This window comes from Synchiropus splendidus, chromosome 19 (assembly GCF_027744825.2).
Source record: "Synchiropus splendidus isolate RoL2022-P1 chromosome 19, RoL_Sspl_1.0, whole genome shotgun sequence".
NCBI classification, from domain to species: Eukaryota; Metazoa; Chordata; class Actinopteri; order Syngnathiformes; family Callionymidae; genus Synchiropus; species Synchiropus splendidus.
Genome location: NC_071352.1, coordinates 5,498,263 through 5,523,918, shown reverse-complemented (window position 1 = coordinate 5,523,918; position 25,656 = coordinate 5,498,263). Strand labels below are relative to the sequence as shown.

Sequence of the window (25,656 nt, the reverse complement as noted above, 5' to 3'; positions counted from 1 at the left end):
CGGCAGCGCGCGCCCCTCCTGCCTCAGATCATGGCTTCTCTGAACAGTTATAAAGACTCGGGTTTCCTGCGGGAGACCACATCAGCTGTCATATTTATAATACCAGTCCTTCTTCTATTTACATCAGTCACATAATTATTATCGCGCTGCGATTCCTCTCCTCGCTATAATTACGAGAACTCGGCCCAAACTGTCTCAAGGATCGGCAACTCTTTTATTTATATCCAGCCAAATAGCGTTTTTTATTTTCATACTGGTCCCACTGTCAAAGAGCGTCCATGAGCAAACAATCCAAGCTGATATTAATGTGCTCATAAACATGGAACTGTGGCAGCTTAAAAAAAAAAAAAAAAATCATATGATGGTTGGACGCCCAAATAAGACGCACAGAATGTGAGACTCTTGGAGATTCTTTTGTTTATTCATGGAAAAAAAAAATTAAATTGTGATTTTAATGTAAAAACAATAATGATAAAAAATTATTTTAGCTTTTTAAAGTAGTTTTTCTCTGCTACAAAAACAATAAATAAATAAACAAACATTTTCCTCAATTTTTGGATTTAACATAAGTAAATACACTACAAAATACATTAAAAAAATAATCTGCAAGGCCTGAAATATATTATTATTTTTGGTATTTTTCTTTACAAATGGGAAAAGATGAAGAGCATATCATTATTATTATAACAAATAAATAAATAAACACAATTTACCTTTCATTCATTTGTGTAAAATACATATTTTGCCTGTAAGATAATAAATCATGGTTAACTCAAAATCAGTATTTTCACTCTACTTTGTTTAAAGCGTATTATGCAGTTAAAACCACAACTATATATAACTACAATTCAGCTACTGTATGTATGGCCCACAGTGTTTCATAAAATGCGTCATAGCTGCTGGAGAAAAGCACTTACCCCAAATCCCATAATGCACTGCAACAATTACAGCTATTAGAACTGTGACTGTGAGTTAAAAGTCACATAAATACTTCAGTATATAAATATGTAAATGTTAATCTGTTTGGGCTTCTTGTTGTGTTGCCCTCAGCCTTTGAAGTTGAAAGTTGTTTTTACACTGTGAATTGACAATTTGAATGCTGAGTGTTGTGCTAAATACGGAGAAATGCGAGTCAATTTAAGACTTTTACGCTCGGCCTCCTAGTAAATCTGTTCAGAATCAGACGGACATGTAAGCGACCACCATTACTCACAATTATGAGCAGACATCGCCAAAAAAAAGCAAAACAACCGAGACTCAATGGAGGTTCAGTCCAGCTCTCCTGACACAGACGCCATTAAAGGCCAGTCATGAACCTGGGGTACGAGCAGAGGGAGGTTCGCAGCTCGTCCACCAGGTGTTGGGCTCGCACTCAGGAAGTCCAGGCAGGAGAAACAGCTGGGTCTAATGATGGTTCTGAGGAGCCCACGGCCGCATGTGAGGAGAGACTTTGGAGCAATTCCGGGAAACATTTCCTGGACTCCACTGCAGGTGTGAGGCCTTATGTGAGGCCTCATGCAGCACAACTCCTCGAAAGCGTTTGGGTGCTTCAAACTAGAGCTTGTTCTTGGACTAAAACCTGGACTGGGAACCTCATAACAATAGTATGGGCCACGCTCATCCACAATTTATTACCATTTATTATATTTAGAATCATCAATCTGTGATCTTAGTGGTTGCAGTGGTTGAGCCGGATGGTGATGGAAGGTGTCAGAAAGGAGTTGAAAAATAATCCAAAACTATTCTTCAAAACACTCAGATTCAAGAAGGTTTTTCACCCTGACCGAGTGAATAAACCAAGGTTATCCCGAGCCAATTGGTGCAACATTCGTCCCAGTGTGTGCCACAGACAACCCATTGACAACCCTTCGTGATGTTGATAGCAATCTGTGCATCATGAGGGGAATAAGGAAAAACACTCACTGACATTGTGCACTTCTGACACCCACCAGGAAGCGGCTACTAAGTGAGCACTTAAATCGGCATGTTAGGAGCGAAACACGAGTCGGGATGGGACCCCGCCCTTCCTCCATGGGTCTGAAGTGTGAGAGGTTGGAGAGGGTCTTTCACATATCAAGCCATGGGCCCCTCCCCTGCTTCACCTCTCCTCTCCTCCACAAGGCTGCCTTTGTGTGTGAGGTATCGCCATGGCTACTGTCGGCGAACTGTAAGCCTGTTGGAATGATTTCCTCGCCGCACTTAACCATCAATCCGCGGCACGGGAAAACACAACCTCTCTTTCATCAGCAGCTGCGAGAATCTCAGCCGGCCGAGACTTCATTAAAGTTGAATTACTGGGGAATATTTGGACGGAGAAGTAGAACAACACTTCTTATGAGGGGCGGAAGGAAACCCAGCTTGTCATGGCCTGTGTGGGGTGACGAGGCTTTCAACAGCAACGGGACTTATAACCTAAATAATGTGGAGTTTTGTGGGAAAATTATGATTATAACCAAACAAATCAAGTACGTAGGTTACTGAACGGATCAATGGCGCAACTGTAGTTAATTTAAAAACGTTCTTCTTCTTCTTTCTCTTTCAGCTTCTTCCTTCAGAAGTGGCCACAGCAGATCATCTTCCTCCACCTCACCCTGTCCTCTGCTTCCTCTTCTCTCAAACCTACAAACCTCATGTCCTCCTTCACCACCTCCATCAATCTCCTTCCATCCTGCCTGCACCTGCTTCTTCACCTCTTTCTCACACTCTCCATCTCCCTGGACAGTTGAACCTAAGAACTTCAAATCCCCCACCTTCTTTATCTCTGCATCCTGTAACTTCACCTGTCCACTTGGCTCCCTCTCATTCACACACGCGAATTCTGTCGTACTCCAGCTAACCTTCATTCCTCTCCAGTCTAAGGCAAACTCTGGAGCTTATCTTCCACTTGCTCCCTGCTCTCACCACAGATCACAATGTCATCTGCAAACATCATCATCCAAGGGGTTTCTTGTCTAACCTTATCTGTCAACCTGTCCATCACTATCACATAGTAATAAATCTGTATCTTTCTATACACTAAACAACTACACACTTCTTTTTCTCCGCCTTCCCAGTCAACATTTTTGTGTCCAAGGGTCCTCAATTTTTGGATTTTAAGCCACAGGGCTTGTTGCTTGGACCCTTGACCTTCTTTCAGCATTTCCCTTCTGGGGTTGCCTGAAAATATGACCATCCTCATTTAGCACAATCGTGAACCTCATTGGTCAGTCTCCATTCGGCCTTTCTCTTCTCCCTTCCTCTTTCTTAGTTTCGTTCTGAGTTTCCAAAAGCGTAGCTCCGCCCACATGCCACGTTCACAATGAGGTGCAGGAATCAAACCACTTCCTCCAAGAGTTTTAAAATAGATCCACGGCCTAACTGTTTTCTCTTCTGCATTATCCTTAGAAGTAGGACCAACAAAGCAGTGCTAGTCATAATGTTACGGCAGATTGGTGTCCAACATGCTCCAGTGTGATCACACTGAGCGAGTGGGTGTGGAGGGGTGATGTTGTTATAAAGGCCAGATGGGCCCCGAAACAGGCCGACTCCAACACGTGGGGAAGTTTAACCGCTTCTCGCCGAAGATGTTTTCCCACTGAGCCAGATGATCCTGATTACCGTAATGATATTACGGGAAAAATGTAATGCAATAGAACTTTACGAGCCGCAGCCTCCACAAGACCAGTCCGCGACCCCCGACTCCTTCCCAAATAACGCAACAACTGCAGCATTGTTGCGCGACGTCGTCGGACACAATGCCACCAGTCTGCAGTGAGAAAGTCCAGACTAGAAGGGCTGCGGCGGAGCGCTCCGGTTCCCGGCACCCTTCAGTGAAGCAGAAAAAGTAGGTCCACTGGGGTCTCGGGGGAACGTCGGGCCCCAGAAACCTTCAGCAGTTCCGCTCCCAGGAGGGAAGCTGCGGCGCACTTCGGTTTCGCCCACTAGTGTTCGCCCCAGGTTTCGGTTACTCAGACACGCAGCTATTGTTGCTGCCAGAGCACGAACTTGGGAGATGGAGCAGGAAGAGACACAAGAGCATATTTGATCCTGTTTTACAAAGAAACAGAAGACAAGTGAACGATTGTTGACACCTTTATTTCATGTGATGTTCGGTGAGAAATGTGGGTGTCCAGACCCGAGGGGGTGTTGCAGCTGTCAGACATGTAAACCTGCGTCTGTGGAGAGAGACGTGGATGGTGTGTAATTCAAGGGAAATTCAGCAACAACTTCAGCATGTAAATGCAGCCAGAAAACTAGCAAAGCACAGGTTTGAGTCGACATGATTGTTGCGACAAAACAGGACAATAAAATAAACAGAATCAAGAGTGACAACAGAGGCAGGTGAACTTCACACTTCCCCTGTAGCTCCATTAAAAGCACCACAACAAGCCACTGTGGGATATGGTGTGGTGTCGAAAGAAGAGGCACTGAAGGAGCTGGAGACTATATTGTTTTTTTTAAAAAAAAAAAAGAAATTTGTGGGCTGCTGATGTTGCCACAAAAGTCGACTTCAACTCCATTTGTTTACGTCGGCTGGTTACCTTGGAAACCATCTAGGGTTTGGAGACTCGGAGCAAGTCGCGCAGTTGATTCCTGACCGGTAAAAGATCTGCCGGCTCGTTTTCCCTGGAACAGAAACATCCATTTGTAACAGGCCTAGCAACCACCATGGTTTTGGTAGCCACTTCTTAGACCAGGAAGCAGGGACCCGCACGCTTCAGCTCCTTCAATTCTGACTCCAGCTAATATAGCATGCTTAACAATGAATAATTGGGGAGTGAACATGAGGACAGGTGATTTATCTGTGCTCCATTTGTTTGCCTTGTTTCACCCAGCTACACAGGGTGAGCGGGAGGGAGGACGCGGGAGGTCACTTTTTTCCTTCAATATATTGGCTGACTTTCGCGGTCAAAAGAGAGAGCTGCTTGGTGACACACATGACGCCGCGATAACAGAGAGACTAGTCACCAGTTTGTATCTCCCAGCAGGGTCATTGTATCGTCCAGAACCTCAGGATCGATGACATCACTGTAGGACAGCACCATCTCATACATCTTGCTGGCTGTGGTCTTTCTTATCTGAAACATCCGTCTTTTATTAGAGCAAAAGTTCAACCTCACAACCTCAACCTGATCTCACCATCAGCGTGGGGTGGCAGAGCAGCAGCAGCAGTTGGTCCAGAACATGTTTCCTCACTTCACCTTCAAACTGAAACAGTCCACAGAAGCTGCGGGACAACACAAACTGTAAACACAGATGTTTGTTTCCGCAGGTTTTGGCGCCAAGCGGCGTTTACTCACACGTCTATCAAGGCGGGGATTTTGGCCGGCAAGGATTTGGACTTCTTTATCTTGATGCAGAGCGCAAAAAGCTCCTGTATGAAGGGGTGGCTTTGTATGGAAAACAAGAAAGACATTCGTCATTTTTGATCACTTCATGTTTGCAATGGAGCACAAGGTTCAGGGGAAAGCCTGACGTAATGGTACAACAGTGTGTGGAGGAAATGCTAGTAGTCATTTGGAGTGAGAAAAACATGTGTAACATGCAAATATTTACCGAGGAAACTGTCAAAACTGAACTGAAGATGAAGTTTTAAAGAAGTCTGTTTAAAAGACAAATAATATACATGCAGAAATAACATAAATAGTGGGGATTTAAATGTTTTTATTTACTGTAAAAATGGGTTTAGGAAAGTGGTAAATTAAAAAAACAAAAACGAGAAATATTAATCCTTAAAATATAGAATGAAAAAATAAATATTTAAAATGAAAAAATATCTGAGAAATAGCTGGATGATAGAGATTTGGAATTAAATATTTAAAAAAAACGATGAAAAAGCAACAGCAAAAAATATTACTATCAAAAGCTTCTGTTCAGATTTATAGATGAACGCAACAGACAGATAAATATGTCGACAAAGATATAGGAAACAATACTCTACAATAATAGAATATTTCAATCTGAATGATTTAAGAAAATACAAAAAAAATAAACAAGCATCAGCAGATAAATGGATGAGTCACATGGCGGTGAGGGGTTTGGTCACATGTGCGCGAGGCCTGGGCTGCAGGACAGAGAAAGCAGGGACACTCACTCCTCTTGTGAGCTGAAGGTTTCAAAGCAGCTGTTCTCCAGCAGCTGATGCAGCATCTTCAAGAAGGGAATGGCCAGTCTGGAAATAGACACAAAAGATTCTTGGCCCCCGACACATGAACTCCTCACATGCATCATGGAATCGCCTCAATATTAATGCAGCGTAATCATATTTCACATGATCGAATCAGGTGGTCACGCGGAAAACAAGCTCAATAAGATTCTTCCTACAAAATCATATTTTGCCAGAGAGATGTTCTTTAAAGAAAACATTTTGTTATTTTGGTCGGATTAACAAGACTTTCTGAGACTTTATCAAACATTAATGTGACAACTAGATTCCAACTACAGTCTGTTCCGTTCAGAAGTGTGAAGAGTGTGAGACATTTCCACACAGAAACACACTGGTCTTAGTGTAGTAAAATGACTCTTTGTCTCTTCGTTTTGTGTCTGTACCTGAGGTTGCAGAGATTTTCCCTGAAGATTCTTAATAGTGTTTCTCCAAACTTCATCATCGCCTTGTCATCGTCCTGGATTCCTCTCAGAAAGGCGAACAACGACTGAGATGAATTTTGCATCTAAACATTGTCAAAGGGGGGGAAAAAAACCGAACCATCGTTAGCCTATAAGACAATACCGAGGGCAAACAAACAGTCCTTGGCAGTGATCGATCAGTGACAGTCGCCAGCTTGGATTATCGATGTTTTCAGAGCTGCTGGGTTCAGTTTCTGTTTGCGTTAGTTGTTTACATATCGGCCTGGTGTGTGAAAGTGGCTCGTTCTTCATGATTCGGCCCGGGACAAACATCAATCTGACAAGCCCAGAGGGGCGAAGTGAAGGCGCCTCAGAGCCATCGGTTTTCATTCAGAGTGAATCTTCATGTTTGAAGGCCTTACTACTTTTGTTATGGTGTCGAACATGTGCCACTTTTTAGCGCGACTGACTTCGAAGAGAGAACGGAATCAAGTCAAAAGACGAGTGACACGTAACGACACGCAGAGAGCAATAGTGACGTTTAGTGAAATGGCGCTCCCTGCTGGTAAGAACTCGCATGACAACAATAACCGCTGAAATCTAATATCAAAAATGACTGTCTACTACTACTGTCTAGGTATGTTTATGTCTCCCAGTAAAAACATTTCCAGCAGTATTTGGAACCCGCAATCTTAATTTGAAAGTGAATGGAACGCTAGTCAGCGAGTTGCTGCACCGATCACAGTACGAGGACTCACTGTGGACTCAGAGATTCCTCCCACTGACGCAGTGAGGCCCAGGAGTGTTCGGTACTGATACCCCGGCAGTGCCAGCAGCTTGGTGACATAGGGGAAAACTTCAGATGAAGCCCTCCAGTTCAGACTGCCCTTGACTTCCCTAAGAGAAAAAAAAAAATATATATATATATATATATATATATATATATATATATATATATATATATATATATATATATATATATATATATATATATATATTTCAAAATACATATTTTAATAATGCAGGTTATATTCGATACATTATGTCCGGCTTTATTGTGTTCTTAGTAATGACAACCTACGCAGTAAAAATTTGGAGCAGCTCCTCCTTGTGGGGAATGTGAGGTACTTCAGGCTCAGTGCTGTGCAGCAGGTGCAGGAAGATGTTGCCGGCGTGAACTCTGGAGTTGTCGTTGGTCTCTGCCGCCTGCTGAGCCAAGCAGCTCATCATCGAACACACCCTGTTTCAGTCAGAGGGACAGTGAAGGAAGAGCAGGGCAAAGAAGTTGAATTCCCCTCTGAGACGTACTGGTCTGGCACGAGGATGCAGGGATCGTCTCTGCACACCAGCATCGTCACTTCCATGAGGCTGCTCATGGCTGCTTCTCTCACCCTGCACACAGGACGAAGACAAATCACTGTCACGGCTTCACAAGAAGAAGGCAACGTGGATCAATCCAAATGCAAACTGCTGAACAGTTTTCTACCATAGACATTACAGCTATTTTACAAAGTGTAATGTTGTTTTAAACAGAGACTAAGATATATTATGAAGTAAGATAAGACATGGATATTCAACAATAATGAAATACAATCATGAACCGTCTGACAAACAGTGAGTTGGAAACTATTTTTTATCTTAGCTAGATGGTAAGTTAAGTCAAGTTGGAATTTTAACCCAACTCAAAACTGTGTTGTGTGTGTGGAGAGACCACCAGACGGCTCAACCACACCAGCTAGAAACACCAGGACATGTATTGGCAAAAAAACGAAGCTCAGGATTGAAAATTTGGTTTTGTAAGTGCATAGAATACTAGAACGTTTCAAGTTATCGGCTCGCTTTTGTAATTCCTGTCATTTTAAAGCTCTTACCATGTTATACAGTCGAAAACTGCTGTTGTGTATATAGTGTTTTTTTCTATTTAAACAATTAGGAGATAAAAACCCACAGTAATCTTGAATAAACGGCCGGATATCAAAAGCGCAAGCCATCTTGAAAACAGGGACAGACGCACGTACAAACTAAGTAAAAGTAGTAATACAGAGGTTAAGCTTGAGAGGAAAATTGAAATGCTGAATCAATTAAAAATGATGAAAAATGAAAGGGCAGGAAGAAGGATACTAGAAAAGGTTGAGTAGAAAAGGAGGAGTGTGTAAACGCCACCCAACCCATGGAGGTAAAGACAGGTGACAAGCTTGGTGGCATTCCTAGTCAGCAGGTAAAGCGTCGCCTCGGGCTGCTGGCGATACGCATGTCAGGTCTTCATGTCCCAAGGTGGAGCGACAGAGTTATACCCCACAGGCCTTGAGGCAGGAACATTCTCAACACCTCGGGCGAATCCACAGTTTGTCCTGTGAATGAGTGTATTTGCATATGTATGTGGAGCAGGAAGTGAACTAACCAGATCCCGACATCTCCTCTCCTGTCCGATGTGTAATCGTTGATGCAGTTCAGGAGGCAGTCGTACACTTCGGATACACTCTCGGCAGGCAGTGAGGTGTCAGCGCCGACACCAGCTTTCAGACAAACTCTGAGAGAAAGGAAGTTAGAGAGAAGGAGATGATGCAACACAGTGCACTGAAAAAGGAGAAATAAACACTTGGACATGTCAGTCAGGTCCAGCAGGTAGTGTCAGTGAGCTGTTTATTTTAGAAAAGCCTGAGTAAAGAGGGAAACAAGGGAGCCTTTTCAGACAAAAAAACCCACTGTGCAATGGTTGCCACTGCATCTCTCCTCGCCTCGGTGAAGGTTCCTTCCCTCTGAGTGATGGCACACATGTGCTGAAGTGCTGTGAGGACCTGACGTTAGAAAGACAAATTCAATCTGCTGAGTTTAGACACATGAGAAGTTGATAGAAACAAATATTGTTCAAGCCATTCTGGTCTTTTAAGACAACTCATCACAAAGAAAACCACAGAAATGGGATGAGTATGAGACTATCGCTCTTCTCACAAATACAATGAGACGGTAAACAAAAACACATGGCTAGAGTGAAAGAAAACACACAGTAAATGCACTTAAAAATATCGAGAGTGACCTGTCATCTGCATGAAGCAGTATTTATGTGCCTCAATCCTGAGGGTTTTTTCAACTTCCTTTAGTCTCATTCATCATAGATGTTTTGGTGATGACATCAAAAGCCCACCAACACACCTGCTTTAGTTTGCTCTGGATCATGAATTTGGGGAGAGCACCGAGAGCGAGGGCAGACCCACATCGTGTGAAAAGCTGTGGACTGTTCAGGCCTTCGATGTACTGTGATACCAGGAGATCTGAAGATGCACCAAAACAACCAGGTAACACGACTGATTTCCACATGCACAATAAAGGCTCTTCGTACTGACATCACCCACCCTGTCTCTCCGCGTCAGCCACTCCCGGCTCGCTCTGATAGAACTCCTCACACAGGGCAGTCAAGGCGGATACCACCGCAACCTGGAGGCAGATGATTTATTTAAAAGTCTGATCCACTGCAGTTGTAACTAGTGTTTCAGGTGCAAATATTTGCAGTTGAGAAGTATTCCATTTTCACAGAGCCTGAGTGCAAACATTGATAAAAGGCTTCTCTGAACTTTGAGATAAGATTTGTGTTTGGTTACCATAATACTTTTCTGCAGGCGACTGGAAATAAGATGAAGAGTCTTGATGGTGTCGTCGATGAGCCACTGCCAACCAACTGAAGCACGACAGCAGGTGTGTCCTCAGCATCTTGACTGAAGAGAGTCACGACCGTTTCTTACTCACCTATTACTGCGTCGTCCTTAAATGGCATTTTGGATAGAGACAGCTTTTCTATCAGGACACACACTGACCCAAAAAAGAAAGAAAGAAATGCAGATTTGCCCCAAAAACTATGACAATGACGTGCTGTTTTACCTGCTGGCCTCATCAGCTCTCCATTGAAACCCCTTTAACAAAGCAAAACTAAATATTAGATAATTACTGGCCAATATTTCTATGCAATACATCCTTTCTATATACCTGTATTGCTTTCTGTCTTGAAGCTGAAACCAACAAATAACAATCAGTTACATGAAGCGAGGGCTGAAAACAGTGATGTCCTCTCACCGTCTGATGAATGCTCTTCAGTTTTTCCAAACAGTCGGGAGAAATCATGTCGGTCACAGTGCTGCGGGAATCATACACTTAAATAGCTTTGACTGTAGCACTCGCAAAAAAAATAGTACTTGGATTATACAATGGGTTCAATGGGTACAGGAGAGAAAATCTGGCTGCTTTTATATATATACATATATATATATCCATCCATCCGCCTACATGAACGTGTTTCTGGTTTACCTGTTGGTCTCCTGCGCCAGTTTGGCGAGAGCGTGAGTGATTTCGGCACATGCCAAGATGGCGCCATGGCGACCGTGGAGGTCAATACCCGTAGCCATTTGCAGCAGCAGTGGCAAAACTAAACAAAGAAATCCCCTTCAATCACACGTTCAGTGTTTACCATTCGGTTTTCAGAACTATTCCACACTTTTATAATGATACATTTGGTTCAGTAGGTGAACTTCGACTACCTGTTGTTGCCATATAGTCCGGAGCAGCTGGTGTCAGGTTATGGAGAGCCTTGGAGGTCAGCTCCCGAATTTTACTGAAAGAGCGTTACACAAATCTACGTATATTCACTGAATACTGAGACACCTACATTTTCATAATTAAAATTAATCTTGTCTGTCTAGGTAATATTTTCAACCTGATCATAATGATATATTTTATTTGCTTTCATAAATATCAACCTTTTGTGATCAAAACCAGGACTCAAATGAGGGGGAAAAACATATTAAATGACATAAATTATAAAACACATATAATTCTTTTTCTACTCACTCATTCCAGTGGTTGACCTTGAGGGTGATCAGGTGGTCGATCATGGCTTTGGTATACTCTGGAAAACCTGCTATATAAACGCTGAAAAAGACCAAGACAAATCCAGCTTTGACAGTAAATCTGTACTGAGGATTGAGTGACGAGTCAACGTCTCTTCAATTTATAACAACTTCTTACCAAATGTTGACATAACACTTGGTGATGTTGCCGACTGAAAAGTAGTCGGCTGCGGTTAAGATGTCGATCCCATGAGGAAAGGTGCCCTAGCGATGCAAATATACCAGTTAATTCAACGCTAATATCAGATTTGACTGGCTGTGACTGGCCTTTTTAGTGTCCATCCTACTCTATATAACCTTTGGTGAAGACACGCTGCTGCAGGAAAGTGTGAACTAGGGGAGCGAATATATGAATGTTTCCGAAAATGATAAAACTATGTTCCTGTCTGACACATACAGAAGAGCAGTGCATGCATTTGCGCGTCAATGTAAGTGCTGAAATGTGTGTGTCACAGGGAGTGTAGAAGCAGCAGCACTGTTTACACGAGACGATTCGTCATCTGTGTGTCTATATGTTCAGCAGCACACTGGCGATGAACTCTGTTGCAAGGTGTTCGCTAAATATTAGTGCATTATTAAGCAGGAGATTTTTCTTAAAATCACTTTCCCTTCCCAAAAAACGTAATCTGTGCACCTGACAAACAAATTAAATAACAGTTTCATGGCTCGAGGGCTGGGAGTCAGTTTGTTGTTGAACTCACGCTGATTCCAGCGTACTAGAGAAACTACACTTCACTGGAGGGTTGTTGGTTCGAAGCGAACGCAGCAGGTCGCGGCAAGAAACTGATAACTGGCAGCGGCTTGACAAAAATCACAGTCACCCTAAGTCTGAACACAAAAGAAGTAAATACTGTGACACACAAACCTGTCTGCCCACATTCTCCTGGAAAGCAGCCTGGGACAAGAAAATAGAGAAAATGAAATTCATTTCTCTGAGTGGCAGAGGGCCAGCTGCATGATGGGAACTCACCGAGGCGGCACGGCGGCAGGTGATGTCCTGATCGAACACGGTGGTGATCAGCAAACCGCTGCGAGGAATTGACAGCACATGACAAGATTTTTGTTTTATGTATCCAATGAGTTTGTACGTAGGATTTCGTCTTGCGCCTTTATTGCTGATGTAAACACTTTACTCCAGAGACTAAAATAAATAAAAATAGAGAGTGAAAGAATCTGTCTATTTTTGAAAAATAAACCACTCAGCAACAACAAAATAAAGAGCCATTTAAGGTAAGTTGGGGTGAGTAACTTGTTGAAAGAAATGAGTATTTTGACTCATTAATAAATGTACTAATTGAATGAATAAATGTTTACTTCAATCCCCTCTAATACAGTCTTAATTCCAAAGAAAAAAAGAAAAGAAAAAAAAAATCCACCTGAGGGAATAAATCAAAAGTCAAAAGTCAAAAAGCCCTTCTTATTTTCAGGTATGCAGATGATTATTTACACTTTTACTTGTGTCCTACGAGATTGCACACTCAGATTCTAGTGGGTCTGTGCTTTCAGAAAACTGTAGCAAGACCGAAAATGACAGGTCGCTCTGTTATTAAGTGCACGGCGAGTGTCATCAGACAGATAAACAGAGCAGGCATCAGCTTGTCTTAAAGACGTTCTGCCAAACGGTGACCGAAACCTACAGCAGCAGGCGAAACCTGGCAGTCCTGACGGCTACAAAAAGGGGAGGGTGCTGTCGCAAGTGTGACGAAAATACTTAGACACAGGGTTTAAACTGACACTGCAGAGCTGGTCTGCACAGTCACAGGACGCAAGTCGATACACGCTCGCGGAGAGAAGCGAGCAGCCGAGGAGGACGAAAACCGTTACCACTGACTAACACAGAGAGTCACCAGTGCGATGAGAGTGCGCCGTGGACTTTCTCACATGCTGCTATTGCATGTATGAGAGCAGCCAAAGAGCGGGATGTGACTGTTATTCTGACATTTATGGAAGCTAAATTCCTCTGTTTAGAGCGATGGTATTCATGAACACAAACAAGTCAGTGACAAAAAATTATTTTTTTTTATTAACAACATTAGTCGAAATTAAGAAAATGACCTCCTTACTACTCTTTTGGCTCAACTTCTTCTTTCAAACATCAAATAAACAATTGCTATAGCTAGTTTTTTTGCTTTAAAAAGCAAGGAAAGCCTCAATTTAAGTCAATTTATTGGTGTTAGTATTTTGTATTGCAGTTGTTGATAATAGATTTCATTGGCTTTTTTTAAAAGTCGGCGTTTTCTCTTACAATTTTAATATTTTTGAGCATTTCTGGTCCTTTGAAATGTATGGTAATAAAAAATAACATTCATCAGTAGACATTTCTGAGAGAAAAAGAATGTATAGAAAACGAAAAAAAAAAAGCTTAGCATCATTTTTTCTACTTTGCAATTGTTAGCAAAGTTTGTTCCCCAACTTTTCAGATCCATAAGGCTTCTCTTTGCTAGCTCAATATGATACTGGCGAAGAAGACAACTTTTCTTTTTTAAGTGTTAAACTAAAGCTGTGTTGTGGTTGGAGGTAATGTTTTGGTTTCTCTAGTCCAAAGATAAAAGGAACCAGAAGAAAAGAACTGCAGTGAATTTTTTTCATGTCTTCATTAAACCACCTATCTGTTGCCAGGAACTTGAAACACTCAAATGCATTGTGTCTGACATGTAAATTGTGCCCTGGAGCATCCATTTTGAACTCCTGAAAGACACTGAGTTGTCCGCACATTCTTCCATTAAACAGTCATCGCTTTTCTTGGGCATAAGAATGAAGATCCAGCTGTTTATTTCATGTTCCTTGTCAAATGTGACGCCATTTAACAGACAGTGTGCTGGATTTGACATCTAATAAACGTTTAGATTTAATTGAGAGAAATAGCCAAAAAAGATCTGCGACACGGTTTCATCTGAAAAGTTGTCCGAATTTATAAACAGTTATTCAAAACAATAGGAGTTTACCCTTTGAAAAAAGGGAAACTGGTCCTCATACTGGACGATTATATTCAAACCCGTGAAATAGAAATTAAAACAGCTCTTATCACTTTTTTCCGAGTACAAAATTAACAATATAAACAAGACCATTCCTTTTTTTATTATACATTGATTTTAAGAACACTTTAAATTATCACCTACAGAACCATATAAACCCCAAAACTAACAAACTGATTTATTCTTCAGATTAAATGGAACTCAAAGACACAAAAGCAATTACGCTTTCAGTCAGATAGATATTTGGTTCCCAGCCAAACTGCTGCAAGCAAAACATGAATCATAAATAGTTTCAGTTGACTTTGATTCTTCCTAAGAACGCAGTGGAAAGCAATTCACTTGAAAGTGTTAGAGACATGCCTCTGGAATAAGGCATAAATATGCAGTGTGAAATCATCATATAGCGTTTAAGAAGTTGGTTCTGTTGACTTGCAACACTGAATAAGTGTAAAGCCAGTCCTAAATGATTCAAATTCAGAGCCGTGTTGCGACGTCACTGCGGGTAGATGCTGTGCTATTGGAATGCATGTGAAAAAGCCCTTTAGCTTCAGTATCAGAAGAGAAATGCTGAACCGTTGCATGGCAGCTAGTGGGCACCTAAGCCTGTTCTTCTAACCAAAAGATGAAGAGCATCATAAGAAATAGGTGAAGCAAGTCTAAAGCATTAGGGACAAGTGTCCACCATCTGCGTGTTGCTGCTTTGCGGGATTATTTTACCCAGAAGAATTCGCCCCAAAAGGAGGTTGAAACCGACTACAAATGCCCAAACAGCAAGCTATAATAACAACCTATCTAAACAGTTCAGAGAAGCAAACAAAACTGCTGACCATTCTTAAGAGATTTACATTACATTTACATTACTGTTCAGTGTTGCCATTGTCCACAGCTGCCATCTTGTGATGTCAGTAATGAAAACTTTGTCAAAATCTATCTATATTTTATCCTAGTACATTCTATTAAATATTTTTGAATAAACAGAATTAAATTCCGAATTTTCTTCCATCTCATTTTGAATTGGTTGATGATGACAAAAAAAGTACTAAATATTTCTGCCTGATTTGTAGATGGTGGAACGTGAACTTCAGTGTGCTCAACGTGCCTCAGGGGTCAATTTTAGAACAGCAAAAGTTAAATTAAACTGTCGGACCAGAAATCATATGGTTGTTGTCATGTTTCTGAAATAAAAAACACAGGATTTCTCCGACAAGTCGCACAACTATTGCACAACAAACAATAATGTATGAATTATAAGAGCTTTGTAACCACTGACGAATTCCACACCCTCTATTGTTCGACAGATCGCTCACATGGTTCAACATGATTCAAGTCAGGAGGACACCTCCACACCACGTTCATTATAGATTGGCATATTCTGTTGAAACTATCCACTTTCTTCATATGACTCACTCGACTGGCAAATCCAGAAATCATCCCAAGTTCTTGACTCGAGGATTTAATCCACGACCACTAATCTTGGGAAAACAGTTTCTTCGTTTTGAAAATTGAATAAAAGTCAAACTCTCTTCCTGTGTCCCACATACATAAAGAAAAGTGTTGTTTTCCTTTCTACTAGCTTCTCAAAGAGAATTCAATTGATTCGACTTAGAAAACAGTTCACCAATTCATTGTTTCATTTTGGATTTTAAAGTTTTATAAAAGAGACATGAGGAATTAAAGTTACCTTGCAAGATCATTGACGTACGGTTTAAGCTCCTTGGGTTCATAAGCTCTCGCGAAGGACCAGCACACGTAGCATGCAGCGTCCCGCACTATAGAGCCCACGCTGCGAGCTCCTCTCTTCTCCTCATAGGTCAGGAACTTGATAATGAGAGGCACCACTGTTCAAGAAAGACAAAAATAATTATTAATAGATGACACCTGACATAATTCCTGGCACCAGCATCGCTTTTTCTTTACACTCTCCTTAAGAATTGTAACCTATCGTTGAAGTTACAGGACCTTTGAGCGATGTAAAGGTGAACAAAACATGAAGTCACCTGAAACTGAACTTGCTAGACTTCAATATAGGTTTGGCATAAATGTGCATACTCACACACAACAGGCTCTTTTTTTGCTTTTGATCTGAATGTTCATATTTATTATTTCCAAATAAAAGCCACGGGTTATTGTGCCAGTTTACTGTGACATAAAGTTGCAAGAAACACATTTAAAATGCAGAATGGATGCCGACTGCACCTCTCTTTCCAGCTCGCCACCCCAGAAATGGACCCAGTGCCCCCGTCATGTAAATCATCGCTGGAGGCTTAACTAATATCAGGAACATTGATGTTGCCCGAGGGCGCTGCAGTTTTGGCTGATGCTCCGCCCTCCAGAGAGACAACACCTTGGAGAGACAAACTCACCACACAACTAGTACAAGGCTCATTCGCAACCTAAATCACACGCGTTTGAAGCAAGCTTCACCTGGGACATCGCCATCGGACACTGGACTGTTGAGCTCCCCATCGCGGGTCGACGAGGTCCATTTTGTGTCAAGTTGAGCAGGTAAATAGTCCAATTTATGCAGCGTTAAATGGCAGAATTCGTAATTTTAATATTCTATATCGAAAGAGAAATATATTTTTAAAGGAAAAAGTGCAAAATGTTATTGACAAAAATGTGATACTTGGTGATGGTATTAGTTCACGGCTGAAGTTTAGTGTCCTTTTGAATCCATGTGACTGCACAAATGAATAATAGCGCTTTTACCAATTACATTTTTTATGGACTTTTGAGTGATGTTAGAGGGAAAAAAAGAGAATTTAAAGAGCTGATAATAAAAATAAGATTTTTAAGTTTAAAAAGGGAGTGGCTTTGTGTGCCATTACAGTTGGACAGAAACTTGAGTGACAACTTCTTGCGACAGCTCATGACAAGCAGGTTCCTCTTAGCAGCAACACCTAACTCACAGCTCTAGGGGATGTTTCATTTCAAAGGAAAAACACAAGTGCAGTCAGCGAACTGAAGCGCATTCTGATATTGGACAGTCCGTTATTTGGCTCTTAGGGGAGAAAATGTTTCCCACACTGATGATGAATTAGAGCTGCATCCCGCAGGTGTAGTCATGGGAAGCAGGTGGCTCACGGTTCCCACGCAGCCGGAGTTTAGAGAGGAAGAGCAAGTCTATGCACGCTTGCTGGATTCGCGTTAGTAAGCGCCAAGTCAGTACACCTGTCTCGCTCATGATTTGCTGCCAATCCACCAGACGGACCTGTGAGATCAGACAGGTGAGCACAAGCTGGACAAAAAGATGACTGGTAGATAAATCGTGAGTAATCGCCGCTCCAGAGGGCGAGAAAAGGCGGCCGATTTTTTTTTGACTAGGTTTTGCATTTGGACGACCATTTTAGCTACCGCGACAGTTGCAGAAATACATTAGCCCTAGGGTGCAGTGTTTTGTGTAGCTAGAGATTTTTAAAGGAGCTGGAAAAAGTCAACAACTCTCCAGCCCAACCAGTCAAGCAGCCCCATTAGCATCAATACCTGCAAGTCGACTCAGAAGGACACAAAACATGCATTGATTTTTAGGTTTCAGTCTCCCTCAGGCCTGCTGAGGAAACACTATGAATATTCACATGACAAATGTATAGTTAATACGTCTCTTTTTTGAAGCTTGTTTTTGGTTGTGTTACTGACTTGACAATAGGAAATAAATCCTTGGTGTCTTTCACAGCGATTCCAAAATGGAAGGTGCTCAAGAGCGCAAGCCAAAACGACCACACTACATCCCCCGCCCACCAGGAAAACCCTTCAAGTACCAGTGCTTCCAGTGCCCCTTCACCTGCAACGAGAAGTCTCATCTCTTCAACCACATGAAATATAACCTGTGCAAGAACTCCATCTCCTTGATGTCTCAGAAAAACGGCCAGGCGGCCAAGCAGGTCAAAGCAACAGCCAAGGCAGTCCCTCCGACACCCAATTCGCCAGGAAAACCTTTGAACTCTCCTCCTGAAGGAGACAAAGACAAGGAGGAAGCAGACTCCGTGGATGTAGATGTCGGGTCTGATAGTCCAGATTGTGCAGATGTTGCTAAGTCAACTACCGACAAGTGTGTATCACGCCCTTCTGCATTTTCCCTGGTCACACCCAGTCATGACGAAGCAGAATCCTTCAAGTCATCGACTCAGCAGACTGAGGATCAAGAAGCTCCAGCGCCAGCTATAACCAGACCGACTTTTCCATGGAATGCTATTGACTTAAAACCATTTCCCACAACTGTTGTCCCCGAGTACAGTCCATACCTACTGCAAGAACGTACCCTCTATCCACCCTTCTACGTTTCTGGAAGCCACAATGAACAAATCCAGCCGTCCATCGGTTCTAATTCACAGAGGCCACTGGTTCCCCAACCCCTCGCCCCACCTCATGCTCCCCTCTTTACACACTACCCATACAGATACTGCCACCCCATTCATTCCGGAACCCCTTATGAATACACTATGTATAGACCTTATGAGCTCCCAATGCCACTTCCGGGGTCAAGATATCTTCCTGTAGATTTGTACGGCCCAACTCTAGGACCTTATGATTTTTACATGCGCTCCCATCACGACGGCAACAATGCAGCGACACAAGAAGAGGTAGGCCAGAGACAGAGTGCGCAGAAGGAAACTAGACTGAGCCCTAAAGAGGGATGCTCAGCCTTAGGCTCACCAGACAGACCCAGTCAGGCAAACGTTGTCCCAAAAGACATAGACGGACCTCAGTATACTAACATGGATGAGGCTTCCAGTCCAAGGCATCACCTGATGCCAGGTAAATCCAGTCAGAAGGACACCAGGGTTGAGGATTCTGCGAAGAGTTTGCTGAAGCTCAGCCAGGGATCAGTGGCGAGAGGGTAAGTTTTAACAGCAAAAACAGCTGAATTATTCAACTCTGGCATGGCTGAAATAATCATATAAACCTCTTCTCAGATCTGCGGAGAGCGGAGGACAGTCATGTGACTCTGAATGGACATCAGAACAAGAAGAAGATAATGAGGATGAGATGGCACCACTCAATCTGTCGACAAGAACTCACGAAAGCCAACTCAACCACCCAGTCAGCACGTCACCCAAAGGGGAAGAGATGCCCCTTAACCTGAGCCTCCGCTCTTGTAGCCCACAGAGACTCGGCGCTCAGCTGGATGAGGAGTCATGTGACCAGCGGCAGGCGGCAGCGCTGGCTCTCTGTCAGCTGGCTGCCACTACTTCAACACACCACGTGAGCGTCAAAGAGGTTCAGGTGGATTTGACAAAATCCAGGAGACTTGGGGAAACAAAAAACACAACCAAGGAAAAAGGCACAAAAAGAACAATCTCTGAGCAGAGTAAGAAAAGTGGACACAAAGCGAACAAAAAAGCAAAAATGCTCAGAAGAGCAACAAGCAAGAAGCCACGCTGATGAACAATGACTCTATTTTTGTTTTTTTTAAACTAAATTAAAGCACTCTAGACTGTTATATTGTTCATAAATATTTCAAAATATATATTTCTTGGGTGGTTAGCATCGAAAACAAAGAGGAATACCAGTCTCAGAACTCTCCCATTGCAGGGGTTGTCTTCATCCAATCATCCAATCATCCAAAGACAGCATGCAGCTGTGATTTTAAGCGGATTCAGTGACTCTAGGCATTTGTGCCTCCCTGCTCAGATGATGGACAGCTCACCAAACCAGTCGATGGTGGACAAAGAATGTATTGTTGAACACTCCTTTTTTATGTAAAACTTTTAATTAAACAAGTGAAAACAAATGTGTTGTCTATTCAAGCTGTAAGTTCAGAAGCCTTTAAGCCTTCACACACGGGCTTCGAAAGATGACAAAGCTTTGCTTTTTTTTTTTTTTTTTGGTGATACATGAAATGGACATGTTTTAGTGCACTAAATTATTGGTCCAAATTTGGCACCCAGGCCTTGAGTTTGACACTGGTTCTTGTTAAGTATCAAATGTTTCGATACCTTAAAACAAGCAGGGCTGTGTTTTTATTGAAGGTTTAAATCGCATTGATTCGAGCGATAACCTACCATCTGAGAGTCTGGACGGCAGCAGCAGCCCTCTCCGTCCAAGTTCAGCCAGCGCTAGGCAGCCGCCATGAAGTGTGTTGTCTGCTTCCTGGAAGCTTTTTAGAAAGCAGGGTGAGATAACAGTGAATCATCGGCCATCAGGCTGCAACATGTAAAAGATGTTTCAGATGACGGAATTAAAAAAACGAAATCTTACATGAAGCATTCCAGCACAGAACCGACGACGTCATCTGCTAACTCTTTGGGAAGTCTTCCAGTGACTCTCCCAACTCTGAAAAGAACAAAAAATAAGATGAACTTCACATAGATTTTAGTGTGATATGGAACACATACCCCTTAGCTGCAGACCAACGAACATCCAGCTGTGTATCTTTCAGTCCAACAAGGAGGTGCTCTGCAAATAAAAATAATAATAAAATTATACACACACACAGATATATATATATATATATATATATATATATATATATATATATATATATATATATATATATATATATATATATATATACACTTCATCTTTCTCGATTAATAGCTAACCTATGACGGTCTCCACTTCTTCTGGAATGTCATAGTCTTCCTCCTGCTGGTGAGTATCCACTTCAGGCACGTTGACTGGAGCAGCTTGGGACATAGACAGGTTTGCTGCAAGTGAGCGGCTGCCTCGCTGGTACCTGAGACAGACAAGTTCCGAAGTTAGATCACAAATCATCTTTTCTCTGACGAATGCGGTTAATTATTGTTGTTAGTCCATGGTATGTCTTACCTCCATGTTGCCAATCGTGGCTTCAGAAATGTCATACCAAGCCTCTGGACGAGTTTGGACCCCAGCTTCCTCAAACGTGCTTCGCTGCTCTCAGAGAGATTCTTCTCCTTCAGGCACTGCAAAACTTTAGGAGCTGAAAAAAGAAATCTTATTTCTTATTCCATTTCTTCAAGAAACCATTAAAAAAGCATTTCCCCAACAGAGGTTGACCACAAAGGAACCATTATTTCATTAAATTCAGTCAGGGCCATTCAAAAATCGACTCACCATATGGGAGGAGGTCTTCTCTTTTGCCATGTTTGAACATCTTGGCCTATAGGTCACCAAGAACAGAGATATTAAAAACCATAAAAATGAACAAATACATTCAAAATACAATACCAAACATTTAGTTGTTAAATAGTATTGAAATAATCTTTGTTTCGGGTGCTTGTTTTTTTTCGGTTGCACTTTAAATTAGGGAACATATATTGACACAAATAAACAATTTATTGTATGTCTAGCAGCATCATCTTGGCCAGTCATTAATCACTATAAAATAGATTGTTTTAACCAGTATTGGTCACCAAAAGTTCACTCCAAACCACCTTATTAATGGCTAATACATGTTCTCCGATCTAAAGTGTAGCCATTTTTTTTATCCTAACAACAGCAAACAGACGACTATGTGGCGCTCAGGGCGCTCTAAAGTGAACAAAGAGATGCTTTGGTAAACATGTTCATCAAGTTTAGACCTTTGTGATATGCAATGCATTCGCCTTAGGCTGGAATAACTTTACCAGGGAATGCACAAGGGACTTTCAGCATGGCCTCATCTAACAGGATTCATTAGATTCGCACAAATCACAAGCCACTCTGCTCAACAAAAAATTGGAATTGACGACAACTACTCGATACTTTACACAAACCCATAACCAAATTGGAGATTTTTACAAGAAAACCCTAAATAACTAGAACATAACTATCATTCTGAATTGCCACATATGTTGCCTTTGGAAATAAGGAATGGATTTTTGCTGATACGACTGTTTGAGGCAGTCATGGCGAGGCTGAACAAAAGAATTCACTACCTTGACCTATAGGGGTTGGACAAAATAATGGATGTTTCCATTATTTTGTCCAACCCCTGTAGCTTTAAGCAGAGGAATAAACTGATATTCAGCACCTGCCAAAGCCACATGACGTTCTGCATAAAGCACACCAGTCATGTGAGGTCACGTATGTTTACCCAGCTCAACTCGTTGCTCATCATTCAGCATGGTGGGTAGGTCTAAAGGTGGAGGGCGGGCTCAGTTGGTTTACCAGAGCTTGCAGAGTGCCAGCCATCAGGTCACTTGTCGCAGATATGGCGGCGAGACTCCAGTCCACAAAGTCACAAAGATGCTTCAGTTTCACATCAGGGCGTGTCATGAACCTGCGCAGTCATGTTCAAAACAGAAAACACGTTTAAATGACGAGGAAAAAACCTGACGGATGAGAAAGTCAATAAACTTAACACCATCGCCCTCTGCTGGTGGTACAGCAAATTAGAAGACGCACATTTGACAAGATATTAAATTGTTTGCAGTAAAATTGCTTCGTGCCCTTAAAAACATCATCTTTCTCAGAATCAGTATCATGAGTCCAATTGCAGAAGATTTTTTGATCGGACACTTATTTGGTGGACTGATTTGGAAATTTGGACTTTTTTAAAGTCCAAATTTCCTTCTGAAAAGTGTAATGAGGATGTGGTGAGTGAGGACATGAAGACTCCACATCATGTGACCGGGGTGAATGATCAATAGATGTCAGACGTCAGAGTCTTGTCGTAACTTCCCACTCATAATGTTGAACTCACTTTGATATCAACACGGATGCGGCGTCAACTGAACTGTCAACAACACCCAGGTACAACTGCAATGGAGAGCAAACGTTTATAACACACAAAATAAATCACAAAAGTACTGGTATTTAAATGTCTTCAGTGGAGGGAAATGATCAATTTCTCTTTACGGCACCAATATACTGGGCATTAACAAAAGGGCAGAGTGAAGAGTCCAGATCTGGAAATCGGATGGGGAAAACAACAATATACCTCAAGCTCTAGATTATTTGTGTAACTTGCTGTCTGATAATATTAGCAGTTAGTCATGAAATGATTCTGTGAACTTGCCTTTGCAAGAGCTAGAATGCGTTCCATGATTGGCTCTTTGGAGTTACCACTGTCTGACTCCAAACCACCATCCAGGAGTGAGAGATCAAACGGTATGAGACAAGTCGTTGACAACCAAAGCAGCAGAATGTAGCGCGTCTCCCACGTCTGGAAGAAAAGAAAATATAACATTGTTGGTAAAGATATAAACAAGGAGACAAAGCTTACAAATGTTTGAGTGATAGGTGGCTCTCTGTGGTGACTTACCTCAGTGTCTTTTGGATCCTGTTTTGTCAGTAGATCCAAAACTGGTTGGATATCAGCGACTTCATGAGGAAGAAGCTGCATGAATGTTTTATATCCTCTCACCTGGAAGGAAAATAGGGGAAAGTGAAACGATAATAGTAACTGACAGACGCAATATTCTCATAATTCTAAAACCAGTGCACAAATTTAAACAATGTTAGAATTGAGCATATCATTTATTTGTCTCGGGTTCATTTCAGCATTACCCAAAGCTAATAATTAATACTCAATTTGAAGTGAAAATACACAATGTATTCAACACAACCATGTTAACATGTGAATGGGAATTGAAACTTGAGGAGCCCAACACAGGTTGATGTGATTCATATGTAGTTTCATTGGTGATGCAAACCACTCAACACATTATAAAGATACACAAGCCCACACACAGTAAAGGTCTTGAGAACAGCAGTGGCCAGTATCAGTGAAAAGAAATGCAATTTTACTGTAAAGAAAGCTTTGTTAGCTTCACACTTCACTTACCTTGCAGATGGTGTAGAGGAATTTGAAGGCAAGATGAGTCAGATCAGGTGGAGTTTCATCACTTCTGACGTATTCCAGGAGCATATTAATCATCCATTCTTTTAAAGAAAACAGCATTAATTAATGGGATAATACTATACTAACCTAACACAATGCATTTGAGACTGAAAATGTCGTTGAACAATATGACCAACTGCACTTAAATTTGCATTGTGACAACACATTCATGGGCAGTAAGAGCTCATTGTCATTACTAGTGCACTACACAGATGAAAACACTATTGAAAACGGACGTAGCTTTTTCCATATTGAGCAAACAATGTGGGGTGTGAAGGGACATCTCCTCCACATCGCCAGGCTGAATCGCGCATGCTTGTGCGACAGTGCTGCGCTTTTGACACACGTTAACCAGGAGCTGTTCTGTCACCTTCACACATGTAGTCACAAAAGTAAGCACCGGTCTTTCGAGGATTACCTAAGTGCGAGTCCAGAAGATGAGGCTGGTCCTGGTATCTGCTCATGATAACTAAAAAAACGAACAAATAAGCAGGTGTTTTTGAAGTGTTTTGCTATATGACATTGGCTATCTTACCCCAAAACCGTTCTTTGGCGGACTCTCGGAGCACCTGGTCTCTTTCGGCCAAACTTGAGATGAGGGTCTTGACCTCCTCAGACTCAGTGAAGGCCACACAAGACTTGACAATCCCCTCAGACTCTCCATCAGCAGCGAGCTGCTCATTCTCAGCGTCCGATAAGTCCATTGTCATTCTCTGTGATGCTAGCTGGCTACTTTTCACCTGACTTCACGAACGTAATTACACTTATAAAAAAACATATATTTACACTGAGGCCACAGCACAAACAGCACTTGTTCAAACACTTTGACAGCACAAGAGTGAAAAATGTAAACTAAAGGTCCTTCGGCGTCACGCCCGTCTGGTGGTACATTACCCCTCTCGTCTATTGATCAGCGCCACCTTGTGTAAGGGAGGGCGTAATGCGGAACACAAGTCTAATAAAAGCAACATATTAAATGACTGCATTAAAAGCTAAAGGCCAATCACAGTCCAGAAGTGAATGAAGATTTCTCGCCAAAGCTGTCATTTTTAACTTCAATCCACCTGGTCACTGTCCTCAGAAGAAGAACGAAGATGGGGGAAAAAAAGGTTATTTAAGCATTGCGACTGACAAATTTAGTCCAAATGTGGACCGGATATTACTTGAATTCTTGTTTGCTACTGTACACAGCAGGAAAGGAGCCTTTTTTTTTCTCCAATGCAGTCAGATTGATACAAATAACTGTGGAACCATTTGATCAACATTAAATACGTAAGATCCAGCATGACCAACATGCTTTTTTCTCTTGTAAAGAGAGTAAATAACAGTACAAAAGAACACATGCTGACAGAAACAAAAGGGGACCTCTTGAGATGTATTCATATTTATTCCCCACACCATGATAATACTATTTAAATAAATAAAACAAGGGAATGCTTTCAGTTATTTAAGTGATTTTTCCTTGTGCACCTCACTCTTCCCCTCCGTATTT

At 41.9% G+C, this 25,656-nt stretch overlaps 2 protein-coding genes across 2 annotated transcripts; one reads left to right on the top strand and one right to left on the bottom strand.

Annotated features, from left to right (window-relative positions):
• Nucleotides 1-4,057: 4,057 nt before the first annotated feature.
• tbcd (tubulin folding cofactor D) lies at nucleotides 4,058-25,048 on the bottom strand. The gene is made up of 39 exons (XM_053851364.1): nucleotides 24,700-25,048; nucleotides 24,583-24,633; nucleotides 24,108-24,205; nucleotides 23,586-23,687; nucleotides 23,340-23,486; nucleotides 23,025-23,080; nucleotides 22,490-22,601; nucleotides 21,455-21,500; nucleotides 21,188-21,320; nucleotides 20,962-21,095; nucleotides 20,755-20,815; nucleotides 20,618-20,692; nucleotides 20,422-20,516; nucleotides 16,101-16,257; nucleotides 12,415-12,472; nucleotides 12,310-12,339; nucleotides 11,563-11,648; nucleotides 11,386-11,466; nucleotides 11,076-11,149; nucleotides 10,846-10,963; nucleotides 10,615-10,675; nucleotides 10,528-10,550; nucleotides 10,423-10,454; nucleotides 10,291-10,353; nucleotides 10,146-10,222; nucleotides 9,900-9,981; nucleotides 9,700-9,818; nucleotides 9,253-9,344; nucleotides 8,948-9,076; nucleotides 7,855-7,938; nucleotides 7,628-7,786; nucleotides 7,305-7,443; nucleotides 6,529-6,650; nucleotides 6,074-6,151; nucleotides 5,280-5,369; nucleotides 5,119-5,206; nucleotides 4,948-5,057; nucleotides 4,521-4,605; nucleotides 4,058-4,154 (listed from the first exon to the last, which is right to left on the bottom strand). The coding sequence occupies exons 1-38, from the start codon at nucleotides 24,872-24,874 to the stop codon at nucleotides 4,533-4,535; spliced, it is 3,510 nt and encodes a 1,169-aa protein (XP_053707339.1). The 5' UTR covers nucleotides 24,875-25,048; the 3' UTR covers nucleotides 4,058-4,154; nucleotides 4,521-4,532.
• Nucleotides 16,805-20,131, top strand: znf750 (zinc finger protein 750). Its single transcript, XM_053851381.1, has 3 exons — nucleotides 16,805-16,924; nucleotides 18,093-19,256; nucleotides 19,333-20,131. The coding sequence occupies exons 2-3, from the start codon at nucleotides 18,103-18,105 to the stop codon at nucleotides 19,799-19,801; spliced, it is 1,623 nt and encodes a 540-aa protein (XP_053707356.1). The 5' UTR covers nucleotides 16,805-16,924; nucleotides 18,093-18,102; the 3' UTR covers nucleotides 19,802-20,131.
• Nucleotides 25,049-25,656: the final 608 nt, after the last annotated feature.